At 45.2% G+C, this 24274-nt stretch overlaps 1 protein-coding gene and 1 non-coding gene across 5 annotated transcripts; one reads left to right on the top strand and one right to left on the bottom strand.

Annotated features, from left to right (window-relative positions):
• Nucleotides 1-313: 313 nt before the first annotated feature.
• CAPN6 (calpain 6) lies at nucleotides 314-23296 on the bottom strand. Of its 4 annotated transcripts, XM_004769078.3 has the most exons (13): nucleotides 23156-23296; nucleotides 16782-16961; nucleotides 9103-9234; nucleotides 7906-8114; nucleotides 7191-7383; nucleotides 6232-6425; nucleotides 5934-6011; nucleotides 5640-5826; nucleotides 3938-4060; nucleotides 3574-3776; nucleotides 2862-2983; nucleotides 2381-2517; nucleotides 314-2000 (listed from the first exon to the last, which is right to left on the bottom strand). In XM_004769078.3, the coding sequence occupies exons 2-13, from the start codon at nucleotides 16944-16946 to the stop codon at nucleotides 1818-1820; spliced, it is 1926 nt and encodes a 641-aa protein (XP_004769135.1). In that variant the 5' UTR covers nucleotides 16947-16961; nucleotides 23156-23296; the 3' UTR covers nucleotides 314-1817. The 4 variants fall into 4 exon arrangements, with proteins under 4 accessions (XP_004769135.1, XP_012920306.1, XP_044924228.1 ...); XM_013064852.2 differs by lacking the exons at nucleotides 16782-16961; nucleotides 23156-23296 and adding an exon at nucleotides 15751-15940; XM_045068293.1 differs by lacking the exons at nucleotides 16782-16961; nucleotides 23156-23296 and adding an exon at nucleotides 15763-15940.
• On the top strand, nucleotides 20824-20931 carry LOC123388577. Its single transcript, XR_006603052.1, has one exon. It is a non-coding gene; the product is annotated as a U6 spliceosomal RNA (small nuclear RNA).
• Nucleotides 23297-24274: the final 978 nt, after the last annotated feature.

Here is a 24274-nt window from a genome sequence, read left to right as displayed (position 1 = left end):
TCCATTTGGCTGATGGAGAAAGGAGATGGTATTTTCTTCTGTTGGGAAGTCTGCACTTGAAAGATCTTTGGCCTGGAGTCCAATCTCATAGGGGTTTCAAAATCATGTAATCCCAAATACCATGTAAATATCCTTAAATGTGGAATGGAAGAGCTCCCCCTCTGTTCTCCCAACCTCTCCCCCCCCCGATTAGCATCAGGTCGCTCAGATTCCCTTATCCCCACTACCAACTCTAATGGCTCCAAAATGAGTCTCAAGAGATGGTCTCTCCTGCCATCTTTCCTGGGCCAACAAATCAAGTCAAGACCGGTCAGTTTATTGAATGTGAACTTTATTGTGGTTTGGATTATGTAAGGCAGTGTGGTGGGAAGGCACTGCAGAAGTTACACAGACTGGAAAACATGGTAAGAAATGAGTGAGCTAAAAAAAAAAAAAAGAAACCTACAAAATATATTTTTAAATGAGTGCGTGCTGGACTAGACTAAGTACTACAACTATGTTCTTTCTTCATCATTGCAGAAGCATTGAAATATTGTCAGAAGTGGGGGTTGGGAGAGGTTAGGGAAGGCTTCATGGAGGAGGCAATATCTATGCTGGACCTTGAAAGAAGAGTAGAATGTTGATAGATGAGACGGAGGGAAGAACATTTCAGAAGGACTGACTCTAGAGAAAATTCCTTAGAAATACTGAAAAAAACAAGAGGGCAAAAAAAAATGCCCCCAGGGAGCAAACCTTCCCAACCGGGAGGCCTAGGGCTGGGACCCAAAATCTCAAGCCCCCAGGTGGGGTCTTCAGTCCCAATGATATTAGGAGGCACAGGACAATGGGCTTGTTTGTAAACCTAGCAGCAGCAGGAGGTTTCACATTGCAGTCAGGGGCCCCAGATTGGCTGTACAATATGCCTGGGTGGGTTTTCTCATCTTTTCGGGGGTGTGTGATACTTATTCGTCCTTCCTCTTGCCCGCTGACTGCCTGAATGGTAGTTCGTGCGCGCCCACATGCGCGTGTGTGAGTGTAGGTGTGTGTGGATGGGTGGGGGACCGAGGCTTTGTCTCCCACTGCAGCTTCTTCCACGTTTCCCTCTTTGGGGCACACAGCTGGCTTCCATCGAGCTGGAGCTCAGGCCCTTCCTACTCACTGTCTCAACCTCACTGAACTCCAGCTCGTCATTAAGCACCTAGGAAGCTTCCTCAACATGAAGGTAAAACCTACTGTGGGGGGTGACTTGGGTGAGGGCAGGACAACACTTTCCGGGGGTGGTGATGTTGGGTGGTGTTTGATGGTGGTGGCGGCGGAGGTGGCAATGAATGCTGGTGGTGATAAGGGCTGGGGACTCAGAAGCAGGCTCTGGCCACTGACTAAAATGCTGCTGGCAAGTCTGTAGTGTTCAGTCAGGAGCTGGGATATCAGGCTAGACCAGCTTGGCCTTGATCACCCCTCCTCCCTCCTCAACACGCCCTACAGGGGAGAGAACGTTGGGTGCCTGAAAGCAGCAAAGCCTTCTGTAGGGTATCCAGGCCGTTGTTGTCCTGCTTAGATCACACCCCCGGAAGCCCCAGAGATCTTTTTGTTGGAAAACATCTGTATGATCTCCACATAGGACTGTCACCTCCCCCTGTCCAGCTGCTGGAGGTATATAGGTTATGTAGCTACTGATGCTACCTGGATCGGGAGGTATGGGGAATTTATCAGAGGAAAGGGAAAGTTAGTTACTGTGAGTTTCTTTCTTTGAAAGGAATATGGATTAGGTAAGATCTGGCACCTGACAGAAAAGGGAAGGCTGGAAAGCTCTGTCAGGATTCCCTAGAGCTGAAGATTTAGAGCTCAGTGAGATCATCGCTGGAAATGACCTTGAAGCTGATGTGGCCCTGCTTGACTTTGGCAGTAGGGCCACCCTTCTTACGCAGGTACAGAGACTTCAGATCACGGCAGTCGCTGGGGTCAGCATCCAGAGTAACTTGACCCAGGAACTGATCACAGAATTTCCGGCTGTTCCACACCTGGAGAGACAAATCAAGAAAGCAAATATGAACCACCCTCTGTGAGACCAGACTTGGCCCAATGGCATCTAGAACCCAGTGCTGAACTTGGAAAGCTCAGCTTTAAAACTGAGAAACTCTCCTGATAATGGGCTCTGGCTAACAGAAAGCTACCTCAAAGAGGAGTGGTGACAAGCCAGCCAGGAGGGCTCAAGGTCAGCATCAAGCTATGTGAAGGCTTTGTAAAGGCAGCTGGGCAGAGGCACTAAGTCAGAAAAACAGCAAAGTATCCTAGATACTTGGGATAATCTAGCACCTGGAATGGAATGGGAGCCATCCAGGAGGCAGGGCGTGTTTGTGGGTGGGGGGGTGGGGGGGTTGTTACTTGTTCACAGTCTTACCTGCACTATAATGGGAATGTCAGTGGTCCTTCTATAGAAGATAGCCTGGGTGTCAAAAATGGCATGAACAGTATTCTTCTGGACAGGAGAACGGACTTCCTCCTTGCCACACTTGATGATCAAATATGGATTTACGGCTGGAACAAAGCGACAGTTGCATTTAGCCAAATGATTACAGTACCCTTTCTAGACAGTTAAGAAACTAGTTCACAGGGACTTTTCAGCCTAACACCTGGGTACCAGGTGACCTCGAACCCTGGTTCCCAATTCCCTTTTCTTCCCCATCCTTTATAAAAATGAAGAGTATGTAGGCCTTGCCCAAGGAAGTTCACATCCCATTCTCTGTCGAGTTCAACAGCCATCCTGACTTTCCAAGGCTGAAAATACCCCTGGAGAGAATCGTTCATGACCACCTTTTCTAAACATATGTGCAATAAATGAAACTGAAGTTTGCTTTCCAAGACACCTCTGCAGTTCTTACTTTCATTGGCATACTTCTTCTCCAGGCCCTCTGCACTATGAACAGTGATCTGGGTCACCACCTTTGGGTAGCCACGAGCCAGGTTCCAGCAGGACATCTTGGGCATGTCCAGAGTCAGTTCCCTGGAACATCGAAGAGAAGACACGTTACTGATGATGAATGCCCTCTGATGAGATCAGCCTGCTAAGGCAGCCATTGTTGCTGAAAAGCATGAAATGTTGAGTGACCCAGCTCATTCCTCAGACATGGCTTATATTTTATGAGTCTGTTTTCTTTTCCCTTGGCATTAAGGACCAACAGATAAAGATCAGAGTAGAAAGGGTTGGGGCGAAAAGGTAGCTTTGGTGACCCAGCACTCAGAATATAATAAAGGAGCAGTGAGGAATGTCAGCTACTTAAGAGAAGAATAGAGCCAGCCAGAAAATGGAAGAAAAGATGTACCTCGAAAAGCTTGGGCTATAGGCCTATTCCCCTGAAATGGCAGCCCAGAGCTCTGAAGCTCAGACCTCTCCCGGGGAATTTTTCATGGTTACAAAAATAACCATTTTGAGAAACAGTTCTACCACTGTCATGTCAGTGAAGTCTGACTCAGACAGGTTGTCCTTTTGCATGTCTGCATAGGAGGAACAGGGTCAAGGGAGGTTGGTGGGGGGTCAGAACTGGAGGCAAAGCGGAGACTAGGAGTTTGCAGGGCTGGCCACAGGAGCTGAACCTGAGCTGGACAGGCACTTCAGAGAAGATTCTCAGGAGAAACTCGCTGGTGCGGCCATGTTGGAACATGGTTGGGACAAGCACGTAGTTGCCTTTCTTCAGGTACTTGCTCAGAAACACGGTGCGGGTGTCAATGTAGGTGGAAGTTCCAGCACGCTCTTGGATGTAGAGATGGTGGAGACGGAACTTGCGGTTCACCTCTACCTGGAAATGAGACAGGACAAAATTCTCCATCCCACTCGAATCACAGTGTTTGTGTTAGGAGATCCTAGGTCCTCTGTTTTCTTTATCCTTGGACCTATCTTCATTCCTCTCCCCGCTGTGACTCTGTCATTATTCTCTCTGCTCCACATGCCCAATCTTACCTTGAAGAGCTCAAAGCCAATGATGTAATTGTCAGGTCTTCCCATGCGGCGGTAAGTACGCAGGTCCTTCTGCTGCAGTGACATAATGACCTTGTGCCCATCCTCGGGCACAGTGAAGATGTACTAAGGGAAAGAGGCCACCAAGGACTTTAGTTAGCACTTCCGTTTCAGCTAAGCCAGCTCAGATTTCAGGGAAGGTAACTACATTGAGGAGCAGAGACTCCGATTATTTTCTGGGCTTTGCTATGGATCAGACTCTGAGGCCTTGGCTAACTCATGGGCTTGCTAAGTGCAGATTATATATCATTCCTCCCTATGGCATTTGGCATGGATTGAGAGACAACTTCATGCCTGGGTCTTTGATGCCAAAGGGATTATTCTTCTTGGTAAGATATTGGGTTTATTTTAAATTTTCCCTTGCTTCAAAAAGCTGCCCACCAAAAAATTCCAGAATCCATAAAGGCAAGAGGCACTTTTGTTTGGCTTAGCCTGATACTATAGCATCCCCCTCAGCTAGCCTCCTACAGCCAGCCCAGATATGTGGCTTGGGGTGGGGCTGGATCCACTTCCTTGGAGAACTGATTGATTCTTTGCCACCCTCTGCAGGAAAGCTGCAGACCTGTGCCTGAGACTTGGAAACATCATCTCAGGGCATCATCGTGCCATTGGGCAGTAAAACTAAAAGGTATCTGATTGTTCCCTCAGTGCCAGTGTCTCTCTCTCTCTTCCTCTCTCCCTCTCTCCCTCTCTCTCTCTCTGCTTTTTCTCTCCCTCCAGCAAGAAACAGAAAACAAATTCAGAACCATAGGTTTGCAAGACCCATAAAGATCAATCTTGTACGGACAGTTAAGATTGAAGCCAAAAGCCCATTTCTCTAGCTCGATGTGCCTGATACTTGAAACATTTCCAGGGTTGTACATGGGGATGATGTCAGGTAGGGAGCAGGGCGGTAATGAGAGCTTTCCTTTCTTTAAGGACAATTAAGATGGAAAGAATGGGCAAGGGGCAGTATGAGTTAAAAAAAATCTTCCTACTCATCTTAGTGTCCTTCTAAATGCCTTGCCAATGAGGCCCATGGATAGAAAAGACCCACATAAGGTCAGTCAGAATTCTGGCCTCCCGTATGGGTATCTCATCAACACATCTGGGGGCAATACCATCAAGATTATTATAGTTTCAGGCTTTTGGATGTTTGGATTTTGTGCTTTGGGGCGTGCCAGGGCTTGACTCCAATGGATCATGTGGAAGAGCATTGAAATGGAGGATGGATGGGATGGGGTTACTGATGGGGAAGTGCTTCGGATCCTGGGCAGAATGACCTGGCTCTGGGTGAGAAAAGGGAGGCATAATGATGGAATTCAGAGAAAAGTCAAGAAATGAACAAGTATTGAGAGAGTGTCTGGAAGCAGATCCCTTTTGTCTGATGAGAGACCATCACAAAGAGCCACGTCAAGCAATATGGTGCCAAGAGAGAGGCAGCCAGAGGAGATGGCTCTGATTTAATAGTATTGCCCACATACATCGCTGCAGTAGACACAATCTGCAGTGACTTACAGCATCTGAGCCAATCCCTAGACGCCTCGGTTGATGAATATTACACAATAGCTGCAAACTGAAAAACCGATATCAAGGAAATACTGCAAGGTGAGACCTGAGTTCCTATGGCCTTGAGAAGTTGGAGGTAAAGCAAATTAATTCAAACCTGGGGATTCTGCAGGAAGGTATCACGATTGTTATAGCAGCCTCCTGACCGGTTCATCAGGGGGTCATCATCCACAGTCCAGCATCCGACCACTGATTCCAGCTCCTTGCGGCCAAAAAGAGGGTTGTTCACATTGCGGCAGACATTCAGTTCGTGAAAGTTGCGGCAAAAGTCCTCCAGGCTCATCCTGAACAGAAGGAGGGCCCAAAAGAAATGAACACGGTGCTGAAAACCTACCGTGATAGTTCCATGTAGGGAACCCCAGTGCCCTCAGCACAGAAACCAGCCACTCACCAGAACTCTCCATCATCAGACATAACAAGCCCCAGGTTCTTGCGGTCTGCCACAGTCAGCTGCTGCCACTCTTCAGAACTAAAAGCGATCAAATGAAGAGATAAGCACTTAGGTTTACCATTGACTTCCTACAGGAAGCACACCAAAGGGCCGGAAGTGGTGGGGATTGGGCCTGCTTTATTTCACCTCTGGCTGGGTGATAGACCCCACAGATGTCACTAAGCAATGATAGCCTGCTAGCAATCTGGAGGGATGCATTGAGAGAACTACAGGGCTGTCCAAGTGAAATGTCACTCACATCTCGCTCCAGGGACCACTCCATTCCTGACGCCCCAGGGGGTTCCTCAGGCGAACCATATAGAGCTTCTCAGTACTGAAGACTTCCAGCAGTCTCTCTCCAAGACGGATTTTGCGAATATCAGTCATGGTGTATGTATGGCCCTTCAGGAGACCCCAGTCAGTTTCAACTTCTTGCTCCTCCTGATTGGGAGACTGAGAATAAAGGAAAATACATAAAGCCACAAGAATTGAAAGACCCAAGGCCTGGTTCCAACTCTTCTTTGATCGGTTTATCCCAGTATGGTCGAAGCCAGTTCTCCCTGAGCCGATAGAAATTTTATCCAGACACCTGACTGGACACAAAGCAAACGAAAGAAAGGAAATAAAGAATTTAATATAATAACCCACTTAAACAGTTCAGATTGAAACTACCCACAATTTTATACTGATACAAGCAGCTTAAAAATTTGGTGGGCCTGGTTTATTGTGTGAACAAACAGCTATAACTTCTACCACCAGGGGCAGAGGCAGGAAGAATAATTTAGCAGAGGTTACTTATACCAGTTCAAACACTGCACTGGCCCCCAGTTTGATAGTTGGTACAGAAGGATAAAAAGTTAAAGATCTGGGGCACCTGGGTGGCTCAGTCTGTTGAGTGCCTGGCCTCGGCTCAAGTCATGATCCCAGGGTCCTGGGATCGAGTCCTGCATCAGGCTCCCTGTTCAGCGGGGAGTCTGCTTCTCCTTCTGCCCCTCCCCAACCCCTGGCTCATGCTCTCTCTCTCTTACTCTCTGTCTGAAATAAATTCTTAAAAAATAAAGAAAGTTAAAACTCTGTGGCCTCTGATCGAGGACTCAATGTATATTATTAATTTTCTGGACACCATAATGCCTTCTCCTGAATTTCTGGGGAAGAGTGACATTCCCTACTAATTTTGTAGTGTGAGCAAAGAATAGTTGTTTTGGAGAGACAACAAACCTCAATGGTGCAACAGATCAGTCCTCCTTTGGTAAATGTTTTGTACAACTCCCCGAACAGCTTGTACTTCTCCTCAACCAGCTCAGTGTATCTTCCCTTCTGCATGTCAACAGTCTCAGCCAGTGTGCCAGTGAAGTCCACGATGATATCAGTGGTGGTCAAACCATCAAGGGCTTCATAGCAACCAAGCAGCCTGGGCACAAATATGCAAGGTTATCTCAGTAAACTGATTTTTCCAGGTCGATAACATCTTGTTCCCCAAAACTAGAACAGTTCTCACCCAGCCAGCATTTACCAGCTGGCTTTTCTCAAGGTATGAAATGAGAAATATTCTGAGATTATAGTCAGAGATTTCTAAGCTTAGGTTATGTTGATCAAAGATAGTCCATGAAGAAGCTTCCTTGTCTAGGTAAATATTAGGGAAGGAGAAAAAGTGAGGCCATCACTCTATGTGATCCACTGATTAGCAGCAGGAAGGAGCACCTAGGAGTACGGAGGGGGTTTAATGGAGTCCGGAAGAGCTCATTTCTTTATCTTCCAGGATTTTTGAGGACCAAGCCTAGGCCCAAAGCAATGCCTTAGATCTGACTGGTATCCTACCCCATTTAAACTCAAGAGCTCGGCTGGGTGAGAATGATCTTCCAAGGATAAATATGGCCTTCCCTCCCTCGTCTACCCTGACCACGACCACTGACCGGTCAACCCTGCTCCTTACTTTGCATAAGCTTTTTCCAGTAGAGCATTCCAAAACTCATTCATGGAGGTGGAGAAGGAAAAAACCAGATCTCCATTGATGGTGGGCAGCAAGTCATCGATCACCACCTCAGTCCATTCTCCAAAATGCCAGAAACGGAAGCGAAATATCCCAGCATATTTATCGAGTTTTCGAGGGTCCCATTCCTGTTCCTTATGGTTGGGAATTGTCTGGAAATATAAGAACAGTCGTACAAGTGTTATTTGCCAGACTACACCCGAATACTGAGTTGCATTTGACTTCCAGCAAAGATATATGGCAGTAGGAAGCACACCAAATAACTTGGTTTGGGTCTAGGTTGGGAAGTCTTAATGTGGGCATTTTTTGCTCAAATTTTGCTTCACTAGGTCAGTTTTGTTGAGGATAATATTACTGTGCAGGCCCCGAATATACATGGGGTGACTGAGGGGAAGCCAGTTAGGGATTCAGTTATTTCCCACAGATAATTTACAAACTTGATCATGAGAAACTATCTAAACATTCACAGTTGTGTGTTTAACCACCTAAATAAGGCATTTTAAAAGACAAAATCACTGAAAGTACAAGACCCCTGTACTTTCGGGTTTCCAAGTTCTGTCCTAGAGATTTCATGTAGATTCTATATGGATTTGATTCACACCTTGAACAAAATTATGTTGAAGAAACCCTCTTTATATATTCAGTTACAAATTGCTCTTCGAAAATTCTTTTTCTGAAGAAAAGTCAAATCAAGTCAACATTTCAATGCCTTCAACTTGACCTAAATGCTGAAGGAATTTTTTTACTTGAGAATTTATTAGAACCTTCTCAAAGAACTATTTCCATCTTTCTTGTCTTTTCTGTTATTCTTATCTATGACTTCCTGGCCCCTGCTGGCTCTATCCTCCAATCGGTGCAGGGAACACCAGTACGCAGAGCTACTACATCAAAGGGCTACAAGTGACAAAAGGTCAACTAATGTGTGACAAAGCCAACAGAATAAAATGTTTATGGTAAGAATCTAGGTGAACATAGAGGTTCTCCCTGTAAAATTCTTTCAACTTTCTGTATTGGTTAAAAAAAAATCCTCATAATTCAAGAATTGAACAATCTAAAAACCTTACAACCTGATTTTTCCCAAATTACTAAGGAAGACAAAAAGGTGGAAATTGAGTGAGGTCTCACAAGAGGGGGGGATACCTTTGTCCAGTGAGACTCCTGAACAGCCAAACAGGAAAACGCAGAGACCATCGGCTTGTGCCCCAGTCTCCCTTGGATCAGCTGGTGGTTGCTGATGTTGCCCACAATCAGACGGGGGTCGTCACAGATGTCCTATGGATACAACAATTGGTTCTAAGGGGTGGAAAGTGTTTCCCAAGAGTCAGCGTGAGCTGAGGTAGGCAGGACAAAGATAGTGACTAGGACTTCCATAAAAGGGATAAAGGGAAGGTTGGGGGTGGGGGGGTTTGTGAGGACAAATACAAAGCAGTCAATCATCTGGAGCAGAGATAGGGTTATGAGGGGAAGTGGCAGGAGAAATGAGAGGAAAGGATCCAATGAGACAGGTCGAGATAGGCTGGTGGTGGCGCTTAGAATTAGCATTGTGGTTCAGAAGAGTTTTCCCTTAAGCAGTGAGCTTTTGAAGGGAACTAGAGATTAGCACATTGCATTCTCGTCCTGTTGGTCACGAGGAGATTTTCTGAAGCACCTGTGCCTGGAAGGGTAATTGCATTTCAAAAGACAAGGCTGGATAGTGGTGAATGCTTCTCCCTCCCTGGGAAAATGAGTTAGAAGACCTTATACAGAAAGCCCTTTCCCCAACAAAAAGCAAAGGCAAGAGCAGTCTCCATGGCAACTAGATTTTTCCACATCTTTGGATGAATATAGATGGTGGCAGTACTAATAGCAGGTGGTAATTGACCACTCACAGAAGCACTTCAACACACTCTTTTCCCACAGAGGTTGCTCTGAGAGAAACCAGACAGAGGTGAGGGGCACTATTTATGTTTTCCCAATATGTCAACAGCTGTGCTATTCCCACGGCAAGTAGGAAAATGAGACCCAAATTATACAATGACAACACAATGTTTGAGGGCACACTAAAGTTATTTTCAAAGTATAATCAGTGTCTAGAGGAAGGATCCCCAAAGTTTCCCTGGTGGTAGATAGAAAAGACTGAATAGCCGTAGTGACACTTGAGTTGAAGCTTTAGGGATTACTAGCATGAGGCAGTTTGACAAGAGAGAGGTATGGAGGCACAATGGGTAGAGAGGCATAGACAAAAACATCGCTGCCTCCATAATATCCCATAATTGAAGACATGATTGTGTGACTCAGAGAATCAGCACTTGCAGAGTTCAAAAGCAGGAAATACCAATGAAGTCTTGAGTAGCTGGAGAAAGCTTCATGGAGGAAGCCGTTGGCCGGTACCTTGAGATTCTGCTTACCCAGCAGAAATAAATCTTAGTCTCAAATGGAAAGAAAATCTAGACATATATCTTTTTAAAATTTATTAAATAGAGACAGCTATATTTTTCTGGTTCTCAAACCTCTTTTTTTTTAAATGGACATAATTCTCCTTGATGAAGGGTCTGGTCTACAGAATGAAACATTCCATGTATTCTTTAAAAGCCAAAATCACTCTGGAAAGGAATAAACGTCCTAGGCAGGGACAAATCCAAAATAAAGATTAATTGGGCATCCCTCTGCCAAAAAGAGAGGGTTAGGAGGGTTTTCAGTTTGGGATTTTCTGGTCTTTTATTTATTTATTTATTTAAGATGCATACCTAGTGTCTCGACATTACTTGTTTTGTCTTAGAAGAATACTTCTATCTTAATATCTTTTTATGGTTTGGGACTTGTCTGTTTTTTCACTTATTGATTATAGAGTAGGTATTTTGGGTGAATTAGGCCCTGATATTCTTTTTCTCCCAATTGTTTCTTTGCCCTTTCTAAGATGAAACTAAACACAGCTTTTTCTTGTGGGCCAGGTGTTATCATTTTATTTGGAGCAAGACATAAACTTATATAATGATTTCTTGGGTTTAGATTATGCAAATAATTGTTGCCTAGCATGGAAAAACAATAAAGTGAACACTGATGTATAGAAAAGTGTGCTTTTAGATTATTAAGGCAAATTATTTGCTGATTTCACATAAAGTTGTTAGTGGTTTGGGTTACATTACAGTGTCTTGGATTGCCACGAAGCTCTCATTTCACAACAGGGATCCAGGCTCAGCCAACACTCTTGTCATGCCAGCTTTTATTCAAGACTTAAAGGGTCACATAAATGAACAAATACCTGTAAACAGAACTCAAATTGAGAAACTGGGTAATTATTCTCCTGTAGATCCAAGCTGAATGTGGTTATTGTGTGTGTGTGTGTGTGTGTGTGTGTGTGTAAAATCATGAAAGAATATAAATTTGGGCCCCACCCAAATCTTTTATTTTCTATTTCCTCTTATAAACTGGCCCATGGCCCAGTTTTCCTTTACCACTCTTCATGCATGATGGATGGCCACTTAATAATGGATTTTAAAATATGATAAATTAACAGCCATAGATTGTCAAAGCTAAAAAAAAAATCTTAGGGATTATTTACTCAACTTGTTTATTTTGCAAAGGAGAAAAAGGCTCAGGAAAAGGCAGGAAAGGCAGGAAAAGGCAGCAACTTGCCCTTCCAGGCAGGCAGCTAGTTAGTAGGAAAACTAGGACTAAAGTTTTAGATTCTTCAATAAGACATATAGTTAGCGAATATGCTTCATGCCTCTCTGCTGAACACTCGCCTAGTAGCTCTTCATTGTTCTGGAAAGAATTACTTAAGTTATATTTCAGCTTTTGGTTCCAGGCTAAATATCACCAATCAGCTTTAAACTCTTCAATTTAATTCACTCAATGGGAATCAATCTCTGGTGTATGTCAGCAACGTGACACGAAAAGGAGAAAGTCTTTATTATGCTACAACCTCTACCTCTTTCAGGAAGGTAAAGGGTAATAAGCCAGTGCAAACTTAACGGACAAATGGACTTTTTTGGTGACACATTTGAAAATAATGAAATGGCTGTTTATTGATTTTTTTCCCTAGTCTCGGACAATGGGGTGTCTTCATGTTGGAAGTAAGGAAGTAAGATGGGAGAGTGAAGAGGGGGCTATTGTGGCCTGAGCTCTGCTGGACTGGTAAGGAATGGAGTTGGGGAGAGGTCACAGCTCACATATTCACATATTTGGGTGGCTTGAGAGGGAGGGTGATGCTGGGCCCCTAATGGCTCCCAGCTGTGTTGGCACAGTTGCTGTGTTCCTTGAACTGGATCATTTGTCAAGGCAAAATAATTTCTTAGGAGGAAACACACACAACTAGAAAGCTGGACACCAAGAGTAAAGCCAGGAATGGTCCCTGCATATCCCCATCCCTGAGTCAAAGCCCTCTATAAGCAAAACAGCTTCTCTAGGAAATATATTCTCTTAGCTGAGCACTGAGAGTCCTTGCCATTGTCCCCAGAGACCTCTGGAAGACTGGGGAGGGAGACATAGGATTATCAGGCTTGGAGCATTTCCAAGAGAGCTCCAGGCTTGCCATGCTGAGGGGCTACGGGTCCAGACACCCAAGTCACAACATAATTATCTTATTTGAGCCTTCAGGCTTTGGCTTAGAAGACTCCAAGTATAAGTCTCAAACTGCTTTAATTGGGAAAAATGTACACATCCATGAAATGAAATACTGTTCAGCCATCGGAGGGACAAACTGATTACATGCTGTCACATGAATGAGCCTTGAAAATGTTATGCTAAGCCAAAGAAGCTACTTTTCAGTTCCAAGTAAAGTCTCCAGAGCCAGGCAAATCTAGATAGAAACCCAAAGCAGATGAGTGAGTGCCTGTGATGGGGGTGAGGGGTGTTACTCACTGCAAATGGGTCCAAAGGGTCTCATGGGGATGATGTGACTGTTCTACTGTGAAGTTTTTGCAACTTGGTGAATTTACTAAAAATCATTGCCTCGTACTCTTCCAGCAGGTAAATTTTACAGTCTCTACATTGTGCTGTGGGAAAGCTGGCCAATGGCACAATTGAACATAAGCAGGACCCATGGAGATAAGTGGGATTGACCCATCCAACTCTCTTCGACTGTGTCACCGGTGGAAACATGAGGACAAGTCAGGTTGGGGGGACATGATCTCTGGGAAGGATAAGAACTTTATGACCAGCCTAGGCCAAAACTACTGCATGGAGGTGCCGCCTTCAGCAGGGAGCTGGAAGTGTCTATTAGCACAGAGGAAAGTGTTTCCCGTTTACTCTTTCCTGCCAGGCAATCTGTCACTGAGGGCTGTGTATTCTGCTTCTGATGTTGCCCCTCAATGAACTTCCCCTTCCATTCCTACCACCTTTGGCTTTCATCCAGACCTTCATCACCCTCCTCCCACCTGGGGTAGTGAAATGGCCCCTGGGGAAGGTATTCCTCATGGAAGAACCTGAGCAAAGGAAATGATAAGTAGGGACAGAGCTCAAAACTCTACCAGAGCTGACAGAAGATCTTGTGCAGGTGGCCCTCCCTTCCCCCACAGCTGCGGCACAAATCCCCATGAGGGTTTGAACCTCTTTAGTCCGGGATTAGATGTGTCTGAGTCTTAGACACTACTGTAGCTGGGTATGAGTCAGTCAGGAAAAAAAGCCAGAGTGGGGTAGAAGGGGAAAGTGGCTGGAGAAGAGATTTTTTTTTTTAGTGGGAATTTGGCAGCCAGATTTCAGCCCTAAAGATTCTACCTGAAGCCTGACAATCACACTGTTAGTCCGTATAAATCGGCATAGTTTAGAATTTACTTTGACTGTATACGATGAAGCTCCAGAAGGACAGGAAAGTTCAGGAACACAGGTCTCAAGCCATAAACCAGTGTACCCAGGAAGCTGAGCCAAAAGCTGGGGCCAGCAGACCCCTGGAGGAGTTAAAGAGAAAAATTTTTCTCTGGAGGGTATGGCAGATAAGCCAGCCCTGAGTAACTGCAAAACATTCCCATAATCCCTGCCTATCTAAAGTGGCTCCTTAGGACACAGCAAGGGAGGGGCAGTTGGGAAGAAGGGGACACTTAATCCTGCCCGAGGATACTGGGGGCTTAACTGAAGTCATTTGGTTCAACTAGCAGTGGGGTTTACAGGCATGAAGGCTTATAAAGGCGGAAGCTTTCAAACATGGGAAAGGAAAGAAACAGAGACTATCAGTTTAATCATGCGTCTTCCATTTTAGAGACTTCAGAAAACAGCCCTGTTTCAGGATGAGGCTGTGTGGCATGCCAAGGGACAAGATGTCTGTGAGCTTTCCTACAAACCGGGCTCTCAACCTTGCCAACGAAGCGGGTGAGGCCAGCGACCCATCTGGTCTTCCTGAGCCAATTCAGAGAGGCCCAGGGCTGTCTCTCTGCTTTCCTGATGGGAGGCCAGAGAACTTTGACGTGGTTCTTGACCACAGGCTTGGCCTCCACTCTGGCTGGAAAGGAATCCAGAGCCTTTTGAGGAGACTCAGATGGTGGTCCAGAACCTTGTTTTTCCCTCCTTCCCACAAGAGGCCCCTTCCCCAACCACTGATCTCCCCCTTCTTCAAAACCCTTCAGGATTTACTGTCTGTATGTCTGAAGATAACATTCCTTATATCAGGCATTCATTTATTATTTAACTCTTTGATAGCTCAATAGCCATCTCTCCCACTAGAATGGGAGCACCTCATCCCAGGTTGTGTTTGTTAATTGCACAGAGGGTACACAGAGTAGGTGCTCCATAAATGTTTTTCAAGACGCTCCCTTTGGGCTTAAGACTAAGCTCACAGTATGTTCTCAGAAGGGAGAGTATGGGTAATTTAACAGATGTACAGCATCGACCCAGGGAGGAGGAATGTGGGAACCGACTGGGGGAAAATTACAAATCTTAGCAAAGGAGGGGACCCAATTAGCTCTGTGTCCCATGCCACACAGCAAGGCAGCGTGGACTTTGGGGTCAAACCTGGATTCAAATCCCAGGGTGTCAGCAGTTGGACCCCAGGCAAATTCTTACCTTGTCTCTGAGACCCAGTATTATCATCAGTAAAATGGACAACTACCTCTAGTTTTCAAACCAGAAAAAAGAATCACATTGGAGAAATGTATATAATACCTACCTTGCCAAGCCATGGCGAATGAAGAGGAAATGAAAAAAAAAAATGTACAGAAAAGTCTAAACAGAGTCTCTAGGCCCGTGGTAGCCATGACATAAAGCTGATTCTTTTTCCTACCCACCCCAATTCACCTCTTTCTGATACCCCTGACCCTGGAAGGGATATTGCTTGCTTCAGAGGCGAGATGGATTCTTGCCCTGGTTATCAAGTTTTTCCCTTCCCTGCTAATCGATCTAGGATTCAGTCCACAGAATTTGGAAGAAGGCGGCAAAGGACAAAGGACTGAGCCAAGAGAGAGGAGGGAGCATGTGTCTCAAGACCCAGCCAGTACAGAAAGCATTTTCAGCTTGGTTCACATCTGGGAAATGGCTTCGAGTTGGCTTTCAACTTTGCCACCCGTTGGTTGGGTCTCCTCCTATCTCCCCCAGGACCTCTTCCTCATCAATCATTCCTTCCCTCTCCTGTGTCTTCAAACTCTTCTTCTTTACTGTTTACTCTTTGGCCTAGAAATACATTCAAGTCTGTCCTATTTTAAAAAGATATCCTCTCCACCCTCACCCCCACAAAAAAACCTTCCTCAATTTCCTGCCTCCTTTTCAGCTATTTCTGCCCTATCGATATCTATCATCAGCCATTCACAAGAGTGGCACTGAGACTACATATCTTTATTTGCTCCGTGCATTTCTGCCCAAACAAAACAAAATAAAACTTACCCCTCTGCATACCGATTTAGTGGCTAGTGAATTCTGCTCACATTTCCCGGATTTTTATTGCAGGTCAGTGATCTGTAGGGATGTCAACAACTGCAGGCGCAGAAAGTCAGGAGGACTGTCATCTTCCTTCCGATGGAGAGGACTTCTCCCAGTCTCATACTCTCAATGACTATCATACTTTGCAGGCAAACACTGAGACCTGTCCTTCCAGTCATATAGGAGACGCAAGAGCCTTAAAGGGACCAATGTATCTTGGCACCACCTGCTGGCAACCTACAGCAACTGCAATGGCTCTCGTGAGAAGTCCATTTTGGAGCGCAAGCCCTGGAAATTCCAACTAAAAAGTTGCAACCAAAAAGCCTGTACATTTCCTAACAGCCCTCTACGGCCTTTGGGAAGCCACTTCGGGAAGGAGCTCAGGTGTAATATCCTTCCTCCAGTTACACGCTTTAGAGAGGGCGAGGTTGCCGGCCATTTATTCTACGGAGTCCATCATTCTATCATTGTATACACTGAGCTCCCTCTCACACAGGGCTGGTGAAGTGGTCCTGAGATTTGCTTTAGAGACATAATATACAGCTGTTTCACAGAGAACCATAATAACTATTGATAGGTGGTAAAAAGAGCTACACTCCTACTTAGATCCCACCTGGCTGATGGCGGGTGGGGGGGGGGCATCCAGGTGACAGTATCCAAAGAGTAACCGAGAAGTCTCCCTTCCTCCCCCCCATGCAAACTCCATCTTGTCCTTGTAGAGTTCATTTCATTTATGCTGGTCCTATCAAGAGTTTTGTTGTTCTTCTTTTAAATTTGCTGTCTGACCAAATATGACTGAAATTGAAGATACCTCAAGCTAGAGTCAGAAGCACCGATCCGTAACCCTTGCCATATTAAAGCTGTCTCCTAAACCCCTTTGCATGTGGTAGGCTGTGTGAGAGAAACAGGGCACCAGGCAGAGTTATGATGAAAGAGATCGAGAAGGAGACAGAAAGTAAAAAGCAAAGCAACCAACAAACTAAGGACAAAGTTACCTGGGGACGTTTCCACACCACCTTCCCAGGAAGCAGCCGGTTGTAGAAAAGTGAGTCATTCTCAGGCAGAAAGGTCGGGTCACAGAACAGTCTGCCATCCTTAATGCATTCCTGCTTCAGTTCCTGGTACTTCTGGTTTTTGAAGACCTTCAGAGGAGGACCCATACTGCTGAACTATGTCTAGAATGAGAAAAATTGTGGTCATTGGAGGAAGAATTCTTTTGAAGATTACCTGAAATTAGACAAAGAGTAGTCACCCCAGTGACTTATTCCTGGAGCTAGGAATGTGGAGCTTGGCTTTAGAAGAAGAAAAGTGAAGATATTCAGGGAAAGTAGGGTCCAGGCTCAGCATGGGGCTTTGCCTAAGGTGCCTAAGACATTTGGGGGCCTCAGTTTCTTCCTCTGCCAAATGGGGCAATATAGGCCTGAACAATATTATCGAAAAAATATAAAATAAATGTCAAGATTGCTCATTAAATGTGAGTCATTAACATTTAAAGGGCTATCTTCCATTTTACATAGAGAGGCTTTCAAACAAAGGACAATGTTAAATTCAAAGATAAAAGAAAAAAGTCATTTTATTAGATTCGGAATAAGTTGGTGCCCTGAGGGCCACACACTTTGTGCTTCCGGGGAGAAGCAGACCCTTTCACTTTTACGGAGCCCCTTTACACAATTCCTTCCCTTTTATCATTTAAAGAGCTTTGCATTTTTTTATTACTGGCCAATAAGGCTAATGCAGGCAGTAGAGCTCAGCAGATGGCCTCCAAATACAAGGGAAGATAGAAAGATTGTTTGTGACTTACTTCTTCAAAGTCTAACATGCAATCATCTGCCCGCTTTAAAAGCAAGACTCTGAAATTCAATTACACTAATTTGATGGACTATATATTTTTATCCCATGGCAATACATTGTTGTTTTCTTTGCTTTAAAAAAAAATCTCACATGGTTATATAGAGAATTAATATAGTGGCTCTTCAAGCAATGGTCTGAGTGCCCCACACTCAAATGTCCTTCACAACTGATTTTTTAGGGGATAATTTGAAAGACAACTTTGATTTTAAGTAGTTTTGGGGTGATAATAAGGTTCTCAATCCCCTTGCTTGATTTACAAAGATAAATTTGTAATGATTTTAATGATTCTCGATGTTCAATGGTTAGTAAGAGGAGGGCTGTGAAATTTACATGGTGCCAATTATTTTAAAAATACATTTTAAGGATAAATGTCTATATTTCGTGATTGCATGAGGGTCAGAGCAGGCAAATCTAAGGTCCAAGTATCTGCTGAAAAGTTGGCGAAGTTTGAAAAAAAAAACTAATTAGCACTTTAAAGAGTGTCTGTGTAGGTCACACAGCTCAAAATCCAATTAATAAAGAGGGAGCCACTATTTTATGAAAAGTGAAATAATAATCAGACCTCTCTACGATCTTATTTCATGTCCTTTCAGTATTACATTGAGATGTCTTACTGGTAAGGAAGACTTCCTATTTGAAAACCATTAAAAAAAGATGAATTTGACGTTAGTTGCAAACTACAATATATAAAAACAAACGTATCCCTTCTCTGAATTCAAAGAATAAGAAGCTGAAAAGAACCATAGTTTTTTTTTTTTAAACTAATATATAGCCTTATTTATTGACCATTGTTTTTCAAATTGAAGGTTACATACAGGACAATGCAAAATACCAAAATGTCTTTAGTCATCAGATTCAATTCTGTTCACATATTTTAAATATTAAAGTGTATCTCATTGTATTTGGAGGCATGGGTGGTATCAGTAATAATTTTCTGTTAAGTAGCATCAGAGCCAACTGAATGTATACTCAGTTTCCTTTTTGGGGCCTGTTACAACTGGACCCCAATTTTCATGTGTGCTCTAACTTATAGCAAACGCTACTGTGCCTCTGGCTTTCCCTGGAAGGTTTGGTGGACTGCCAGAAGCTGGGGATTGTAAATGGGGGATAGTCTGGGGCAATTAGGGTATTTAGTTTTCCAGAACCTCCTAGTCCTTGAACATTTTGGATAACTGGGTATTTCCTGTTCTTACAAAGGCCCTCTGCCCCCATGCCTCCCTTGCTGCTTAGTCAACGGGCGAGTCCCTGTTATATAAGGAAGGCTTGTCCACAGACAGAAACCACATCAATTGAAAAGAAAATCAGGTTTGATTTGAAAAACCAGTATGATCCCAGTAGACCCTTTCAGAAGTACAATATCCAGCTGATGTGTATAGGGCAAGGCTTCAGGTGCAGGCACTTGCATTTGGGGGGGTGCACAGTAAATATGGAATAGCAGGCTATCAGCCTGAAATTTGACAGGCTTTCATTTGAATAAAATCGTAGCCTCAAGTCCCGTTGGACCATCAGACCAAGCCATTTCTGGCTTGGTTCCTCTGTGCCTCTATTTTCTCATCAGGGTAGTGGGGTTATCTCTCTTGCCCTCCTTACCCTGTGGCTGTACCTAATGAGATGGTTAGAGTAAGAGTGCTTTGAACAAGTGGAAAGGGCTCCGGAAAGGCAAGATACACATCATCAGTGCTCTCATGGCCTGGCACGGAGCTGGGCGCACAACCCGCTGTCCAGGAAATATATGTTGAATGGACAAATGGTCTTACACAGACAATTAATGTTTGCATGTTTCATCTGAAACATGCATTTTAGTTCATGTTCTCTTCCCAGCAGCCATGTTTAGGAGGCATTATCTGAGCCCTTTATTTTGTATCTGCAGAAATGGCAACTTACAGAAGGGACAGCTAGAAACGTAAAACTGACTCTAGCCCAGGTCTGTGTAATGTCAGATTCAGCGTGCAGCGTTCCCTCACACCACACTGCTTCTTTTGGTCACCAAAGGGACTTTTTTTTTTTTTTAAGCTCAAATGAGGGAAACCCTCCAAAGCAAACATGATACCTAACTTGGAGGCATTCTGCCTAGAATTTATTGCCATGGTGAATATTGAAAAGATTCTTTATGTCCTCGGTCTGATGATCATGGGAGAATCAGAACCCTTCACCTCGGAGGGTTCATTAGAGAAGTCTGGAGGAAAAAAAAAAAAAAACTTCTGGAAACCCAGAAATTTGTAAGTCGGGTTTGTCAGTTTGTCGCAAACAATTTGCCCTGCCAGAGCCCAGGATAGTGGGGAAGGGAGCGCTCCTTCTTGGTTATCTTACTGCACCCAACTGCGAAGACAGGAGGGCCTTTAAGTTAAAGATGGCATATTCAGAAAGTCAGTAAACAGAAACAAAGCTAGGGCTTAGGGTAGCAACCAAAGACAGCCTCTGGCTAACAAAGGGACCCCGTGTCCTGAGGGTCGTACATATCATGGGTGATTGGGTGAAGCCGAGTGTGGGCTTTTGCATTGAGACGACGGTGGCAAGCAGGACGATTTCAATGAGGATGTACTGTCTAGAGATAGAGCATGAGGAAGGCTGTGTGGATGCAGGCAAGTGGGAGGGGTGGGTCCAGAGGATGGAAAGTGAGAAATTGCCAGGGGAAGTTGGGGGAGCTTGCCACGTAGAATAATACAAGGACTGTAGTTGGAGGATGGAGTTTTTGCTACATACTGGACTGGAAATCGCGGGGGGTGCGGTACTGGGCAAACTCCTAAGAAGAAAATCACTCGTTCCTCACCTGTGGGTCAGCCTTAACACAGAAACCAGATTTTGCTCTAAAACGGGAAATCTGCCTCAGTTTCTTAAAGAGGACTGTTCTCTGATAGAGGAAATCTGGTCTGCAGGCTACAGGCTGCTTTTGCCCAGGGTGAGTGGGAGAGGAAGGGCAGGCATTTAGCGGGGAGAGAGCGGGAAAGCATGGCTCCCGAGGTGGCGTCCTCGGCTGGCTTCCCTCCTCCCCGCGCCACCCCCAGTTTCCCCCTCTGTGCTGTACTCAAAGCAGATAGGAGGGAACAGCTATTAGGAGTTTTCAGAGCAAACCAAATGCAGGAGACGTAACTGTCCAGGCATGAAGTAGGCAGCACTTTAGCCTCACAGGCAGGGGTGCTGTGGAGAGGCAGAAGCAATAAAAACTCAGCATGCACGTTCCACAGAGTGCTGGCTTCAGCAGCACAGACACTAAAATGGGATGATACTGAGAAGATTAGTGTGGCCCCCACGCAAGGATGACAGGCATGCTCCCCAGAGAATAGTGCTTCCCATGGCTTCACAGGCAGTCATAGCCCACATCTATGCACCCGCCTCTACCAGGGAACATATGGCTGACCAGATTCCAATGGTTGGCCAGATATCCTGGGGTTGGAATGGGAACATAAATGTCCTCGGATCCAGCCTTATCTGGGACACATCTACTCCATCCAGAGAGAAGACTGTTCAAAGAAATTGGAAGAAAAAAAAAAAAGAGTGCACAATTCCCTTTAATTCCATTATTGAAGAAATTTATCAAAGAATACAAAACAATTTGGAATCATAAAAAGAGCACAAGTGGTCAGAGGATTCAGGATCAAGTCCCAAATACCACCGTTTAGTGTAGATAACAGCTCTGTCCCTCAGTTTCACCGTCAGCAGCACAACGGAAATACTGTGGCTGTTTCGTATACCTCAGGGTATCACGCTGGTGGGGGTGGGGGGAGGAATCTAATAAAATTAAGCATGCAAACATACTTTTAACTGTTAAACATAAGACCAATGTCCAGCAGCGGTATTAGAAAACATTCATTTTTAGCACATTAAATCTCATCTCTGTCCTTAGGGGAAAATGAGACGTAATCACCTGCCTTAACTAAGATACTCAGTGACCTTTAAAAGACCGATATAAAATGGCCCCTCTGCCATTCGATACCTCCTCTCTCTTCCACCTCTTCTTCTTGACCGGCTTGCCCCACTACACGTTTTCCCCCTCTTGGATGAATAAGCCCATCCTATAACTCGCATTTTACAGCCTTGCGAGAATCCGCTTCCAATTTTCATAGAATGTTAACCTGGAAGGACCCTTAGAAATCATGACACCCAGCTCCTGGCTTTCACAGGAAGGTGAAAGCCCGGGTCCAAGGTGACATACACAGTTAATGACAGAGCTGGCCCGAAAACTCAGACCTCCTGCTTGTGAGAATTCTCATTGTCTTCTTCTCACAAGAATGCATGCAAGAGTTTGCGCTTGAATTGCAAGCTGTCAGAAGGTGAGATGATTTCAAATCAAGGCTAATCAAAGAAACACTGTCTGCGGGTCACAAAGGGTTTTTTTTTTCCTGCTTTTAATTTAGGAACTGAAAACACCCAAGGATGTGGGTAAGATTTTTTTTTTTTAAACCTATTCCTCACAACACAAGTGTTTAGCCTTATCCCTGGTCTGCTAGGGATTCTGTAAGGATAAATAAAGAACAGTATTCAAATACCCAGTATCACACGCGTACACGTGCACATGTCGACAAACTGGTAGGGGAGTTAATTAGCAGCCCCCCACCCCCTCAACCGAAGAATCTTTTTTTAAATTCCCCCACACTATACAATGTCCTTAATTTCACAACCGAGATTAACAAATGAGACGTTAGCCATATTTCAGTAAAACATGTATACAAACCACAATGCTCTATCCTGAAGCCAGAGGAGACTGTTGGGATGCTAGAATTTGTTTCATTTTCTGAGAAGATTCTCCCTGAACCGCAGGCTCCAAATCCTCAGAACCAATTTTCAATTTTCAATTGCATTACGTGGATCCTTTCATTGCCCTCCCCCCCTCCACCCCACTCTGGCCAAGTAGCTCCTGGACCGTGAGTGGCAGCAGAGTGGGGAGGAAGGGGATAGAGCCCCGGCTGCAAATCAAAGTTTAAGCTAGAGGGAAAATCAGAGAAGAAGATCAACCTGTCACCGGGGCAGGAGGACCCCCCCACCCCCGACCAAGCAGACGGGACAGCCTTCGCTGCCACTCCGTCTTGTGCAAGAGCGCACGGCACGCGCACCCCAATTCCAGGGTTTTTAAAGACCTTTTGTACACAGTGTAGATCCACGATCATGCCTGCATTTCAATAATTTGCCCACAGCTGTGGGTCAGCAGATGCCAGAAGGAAGCCCTGTCAGCCTTGAGAGGGTTTCTCCCTCCACACCTCCCGTCCAGGTTCGTTCTTCCTTATCAGGTACTTTGGGTCACAAGAAGACAAAAACAACAACAAAAAAGAACAACCCCACACACAACTGACCAGATATCACCGGAAAAATCTCATTGCCAGACAACCACAATCCCCCCCGATCAGAGAGTGTCCCATCCACTTTGAAGTTTTCAAACTATTCCTCACGCCTATTGGATTCCGACAACTCATAAAAATTACAGCTGCAGAGTTTGATCAACTATAAAGTTCAAGTTGCTTCACCTCCTCTAGCCTCCAAGTTATCCAGCAAAGAAAAATGTGCAAATGTCCTCTCTGCTCACCTGAGTTATCCCAGGAGCTTTGCTGCTGCTGGCGCCGCCGCTCTTGGCCAGGTAACCCCTACAAAGTCTGTCCAGTCAGTGCAGCTGAACAAAGATTCTGGCTTTCTTAACCTGAAAACTATTTGGGCTGTACCAAGCTCTGCTCACAGGGGGAGGTGCCTCGCAGAAACTTCAGGAGCCTTTGCCCCGCCTCGCAGTCAGAAACTGATCCTGAGTCATGAGGAAAATCTGGAAAGCTCCCCCTGCCAGATGTGCAGACGGATGCCCACTCCAGATCCACCCACCAGCAAACTGGAAAACTCAGGAAGCCACGTTTGAAAGCTCTCTCTGTTCCAAGGAGAAAGAGGACTTTCAGGGAGGGGTCTGATAGATTTCGGACTTTTCTGTCCTGGGGTGAAGAGTGCAGATGACTTGAGAGGGGACATGGAGACAATAATCGGGAAGCGTCGACAAAGTTCTTAGGGGCCAGGCTGCAGACATGGCCCTTGTGTACGGATCTCGGAGGGTGGAGAGGGCTCCTGCAAGTGAGTGGGAGAGAAAGCGGAGCTGATGGGACACAGGGAAGAAAAAGATTGCTTTGTGAAGCCACAGGTTACTTTTGGCCGGAGGCAGAGAGAAGGGAGTGTGAAGAGGGAAAGGAGTGGAGTTTGATTCCAAGGCAGTTAGTTTAGGAAGCCTGATTTCAAGCAAGGAGGCCCTGGTGATTATGCCTGGCCCTGTGAGGCAAAAAGCAGAGCAAATAAGTGTCTGCTCTGAAGGGCCAAACCAAGAGGCTTCAGGGGGCTACTTCAGGGCAATGCCTGTAAAAGCCTCTGCTGTGTCCAGTCAAGGCCCTGTTCCCTGAGACATTCACTGGGACCCAGTCCCTGGGACGCCATTCCCCAGTTGTGTTTGTTTGTTTCGATGTTCACAACCAGTGAAGACTCATCATCTCTTTCCTTCCCCAGCTTGCCTAACCGATGGGGTGTCAACTTTTAACCTTAAATTATCACTCTCTGCCCCTGTCCCTAGACCGACTCTCCCCCTGGCTAGTTGAAGGGAGGGAGGGAGACAGAGGAAGAGGGAGAGAGAGAGACGGGAGAAGGGAAAGAGAGAGAGAGAAAACAAGTGAGCGAGGAC

The sequence above is a fragment of the Mustela putorius genome, unplaced genomic scaffold, assembly GCF_011764305.1.
Source record: "Mustela putorius furo isolate JIRA1106 unplaced genomic scaffold, ASM1176430v1.1 tig00003901_pilon_pilon_pilon, whole genome shotgun sequence".
Taxonomy (NCBI): Eukaryota; Metazoa; Chordata; class Mammalia; order Carnivora; family Mustelidae; genus Mustela; species Mustela putorius.
The sequence above is the reverse complement of the archived record's forward strand: the minus strand, read 5'-3'. Positions and strand labels throughout refer to the sequence as shown.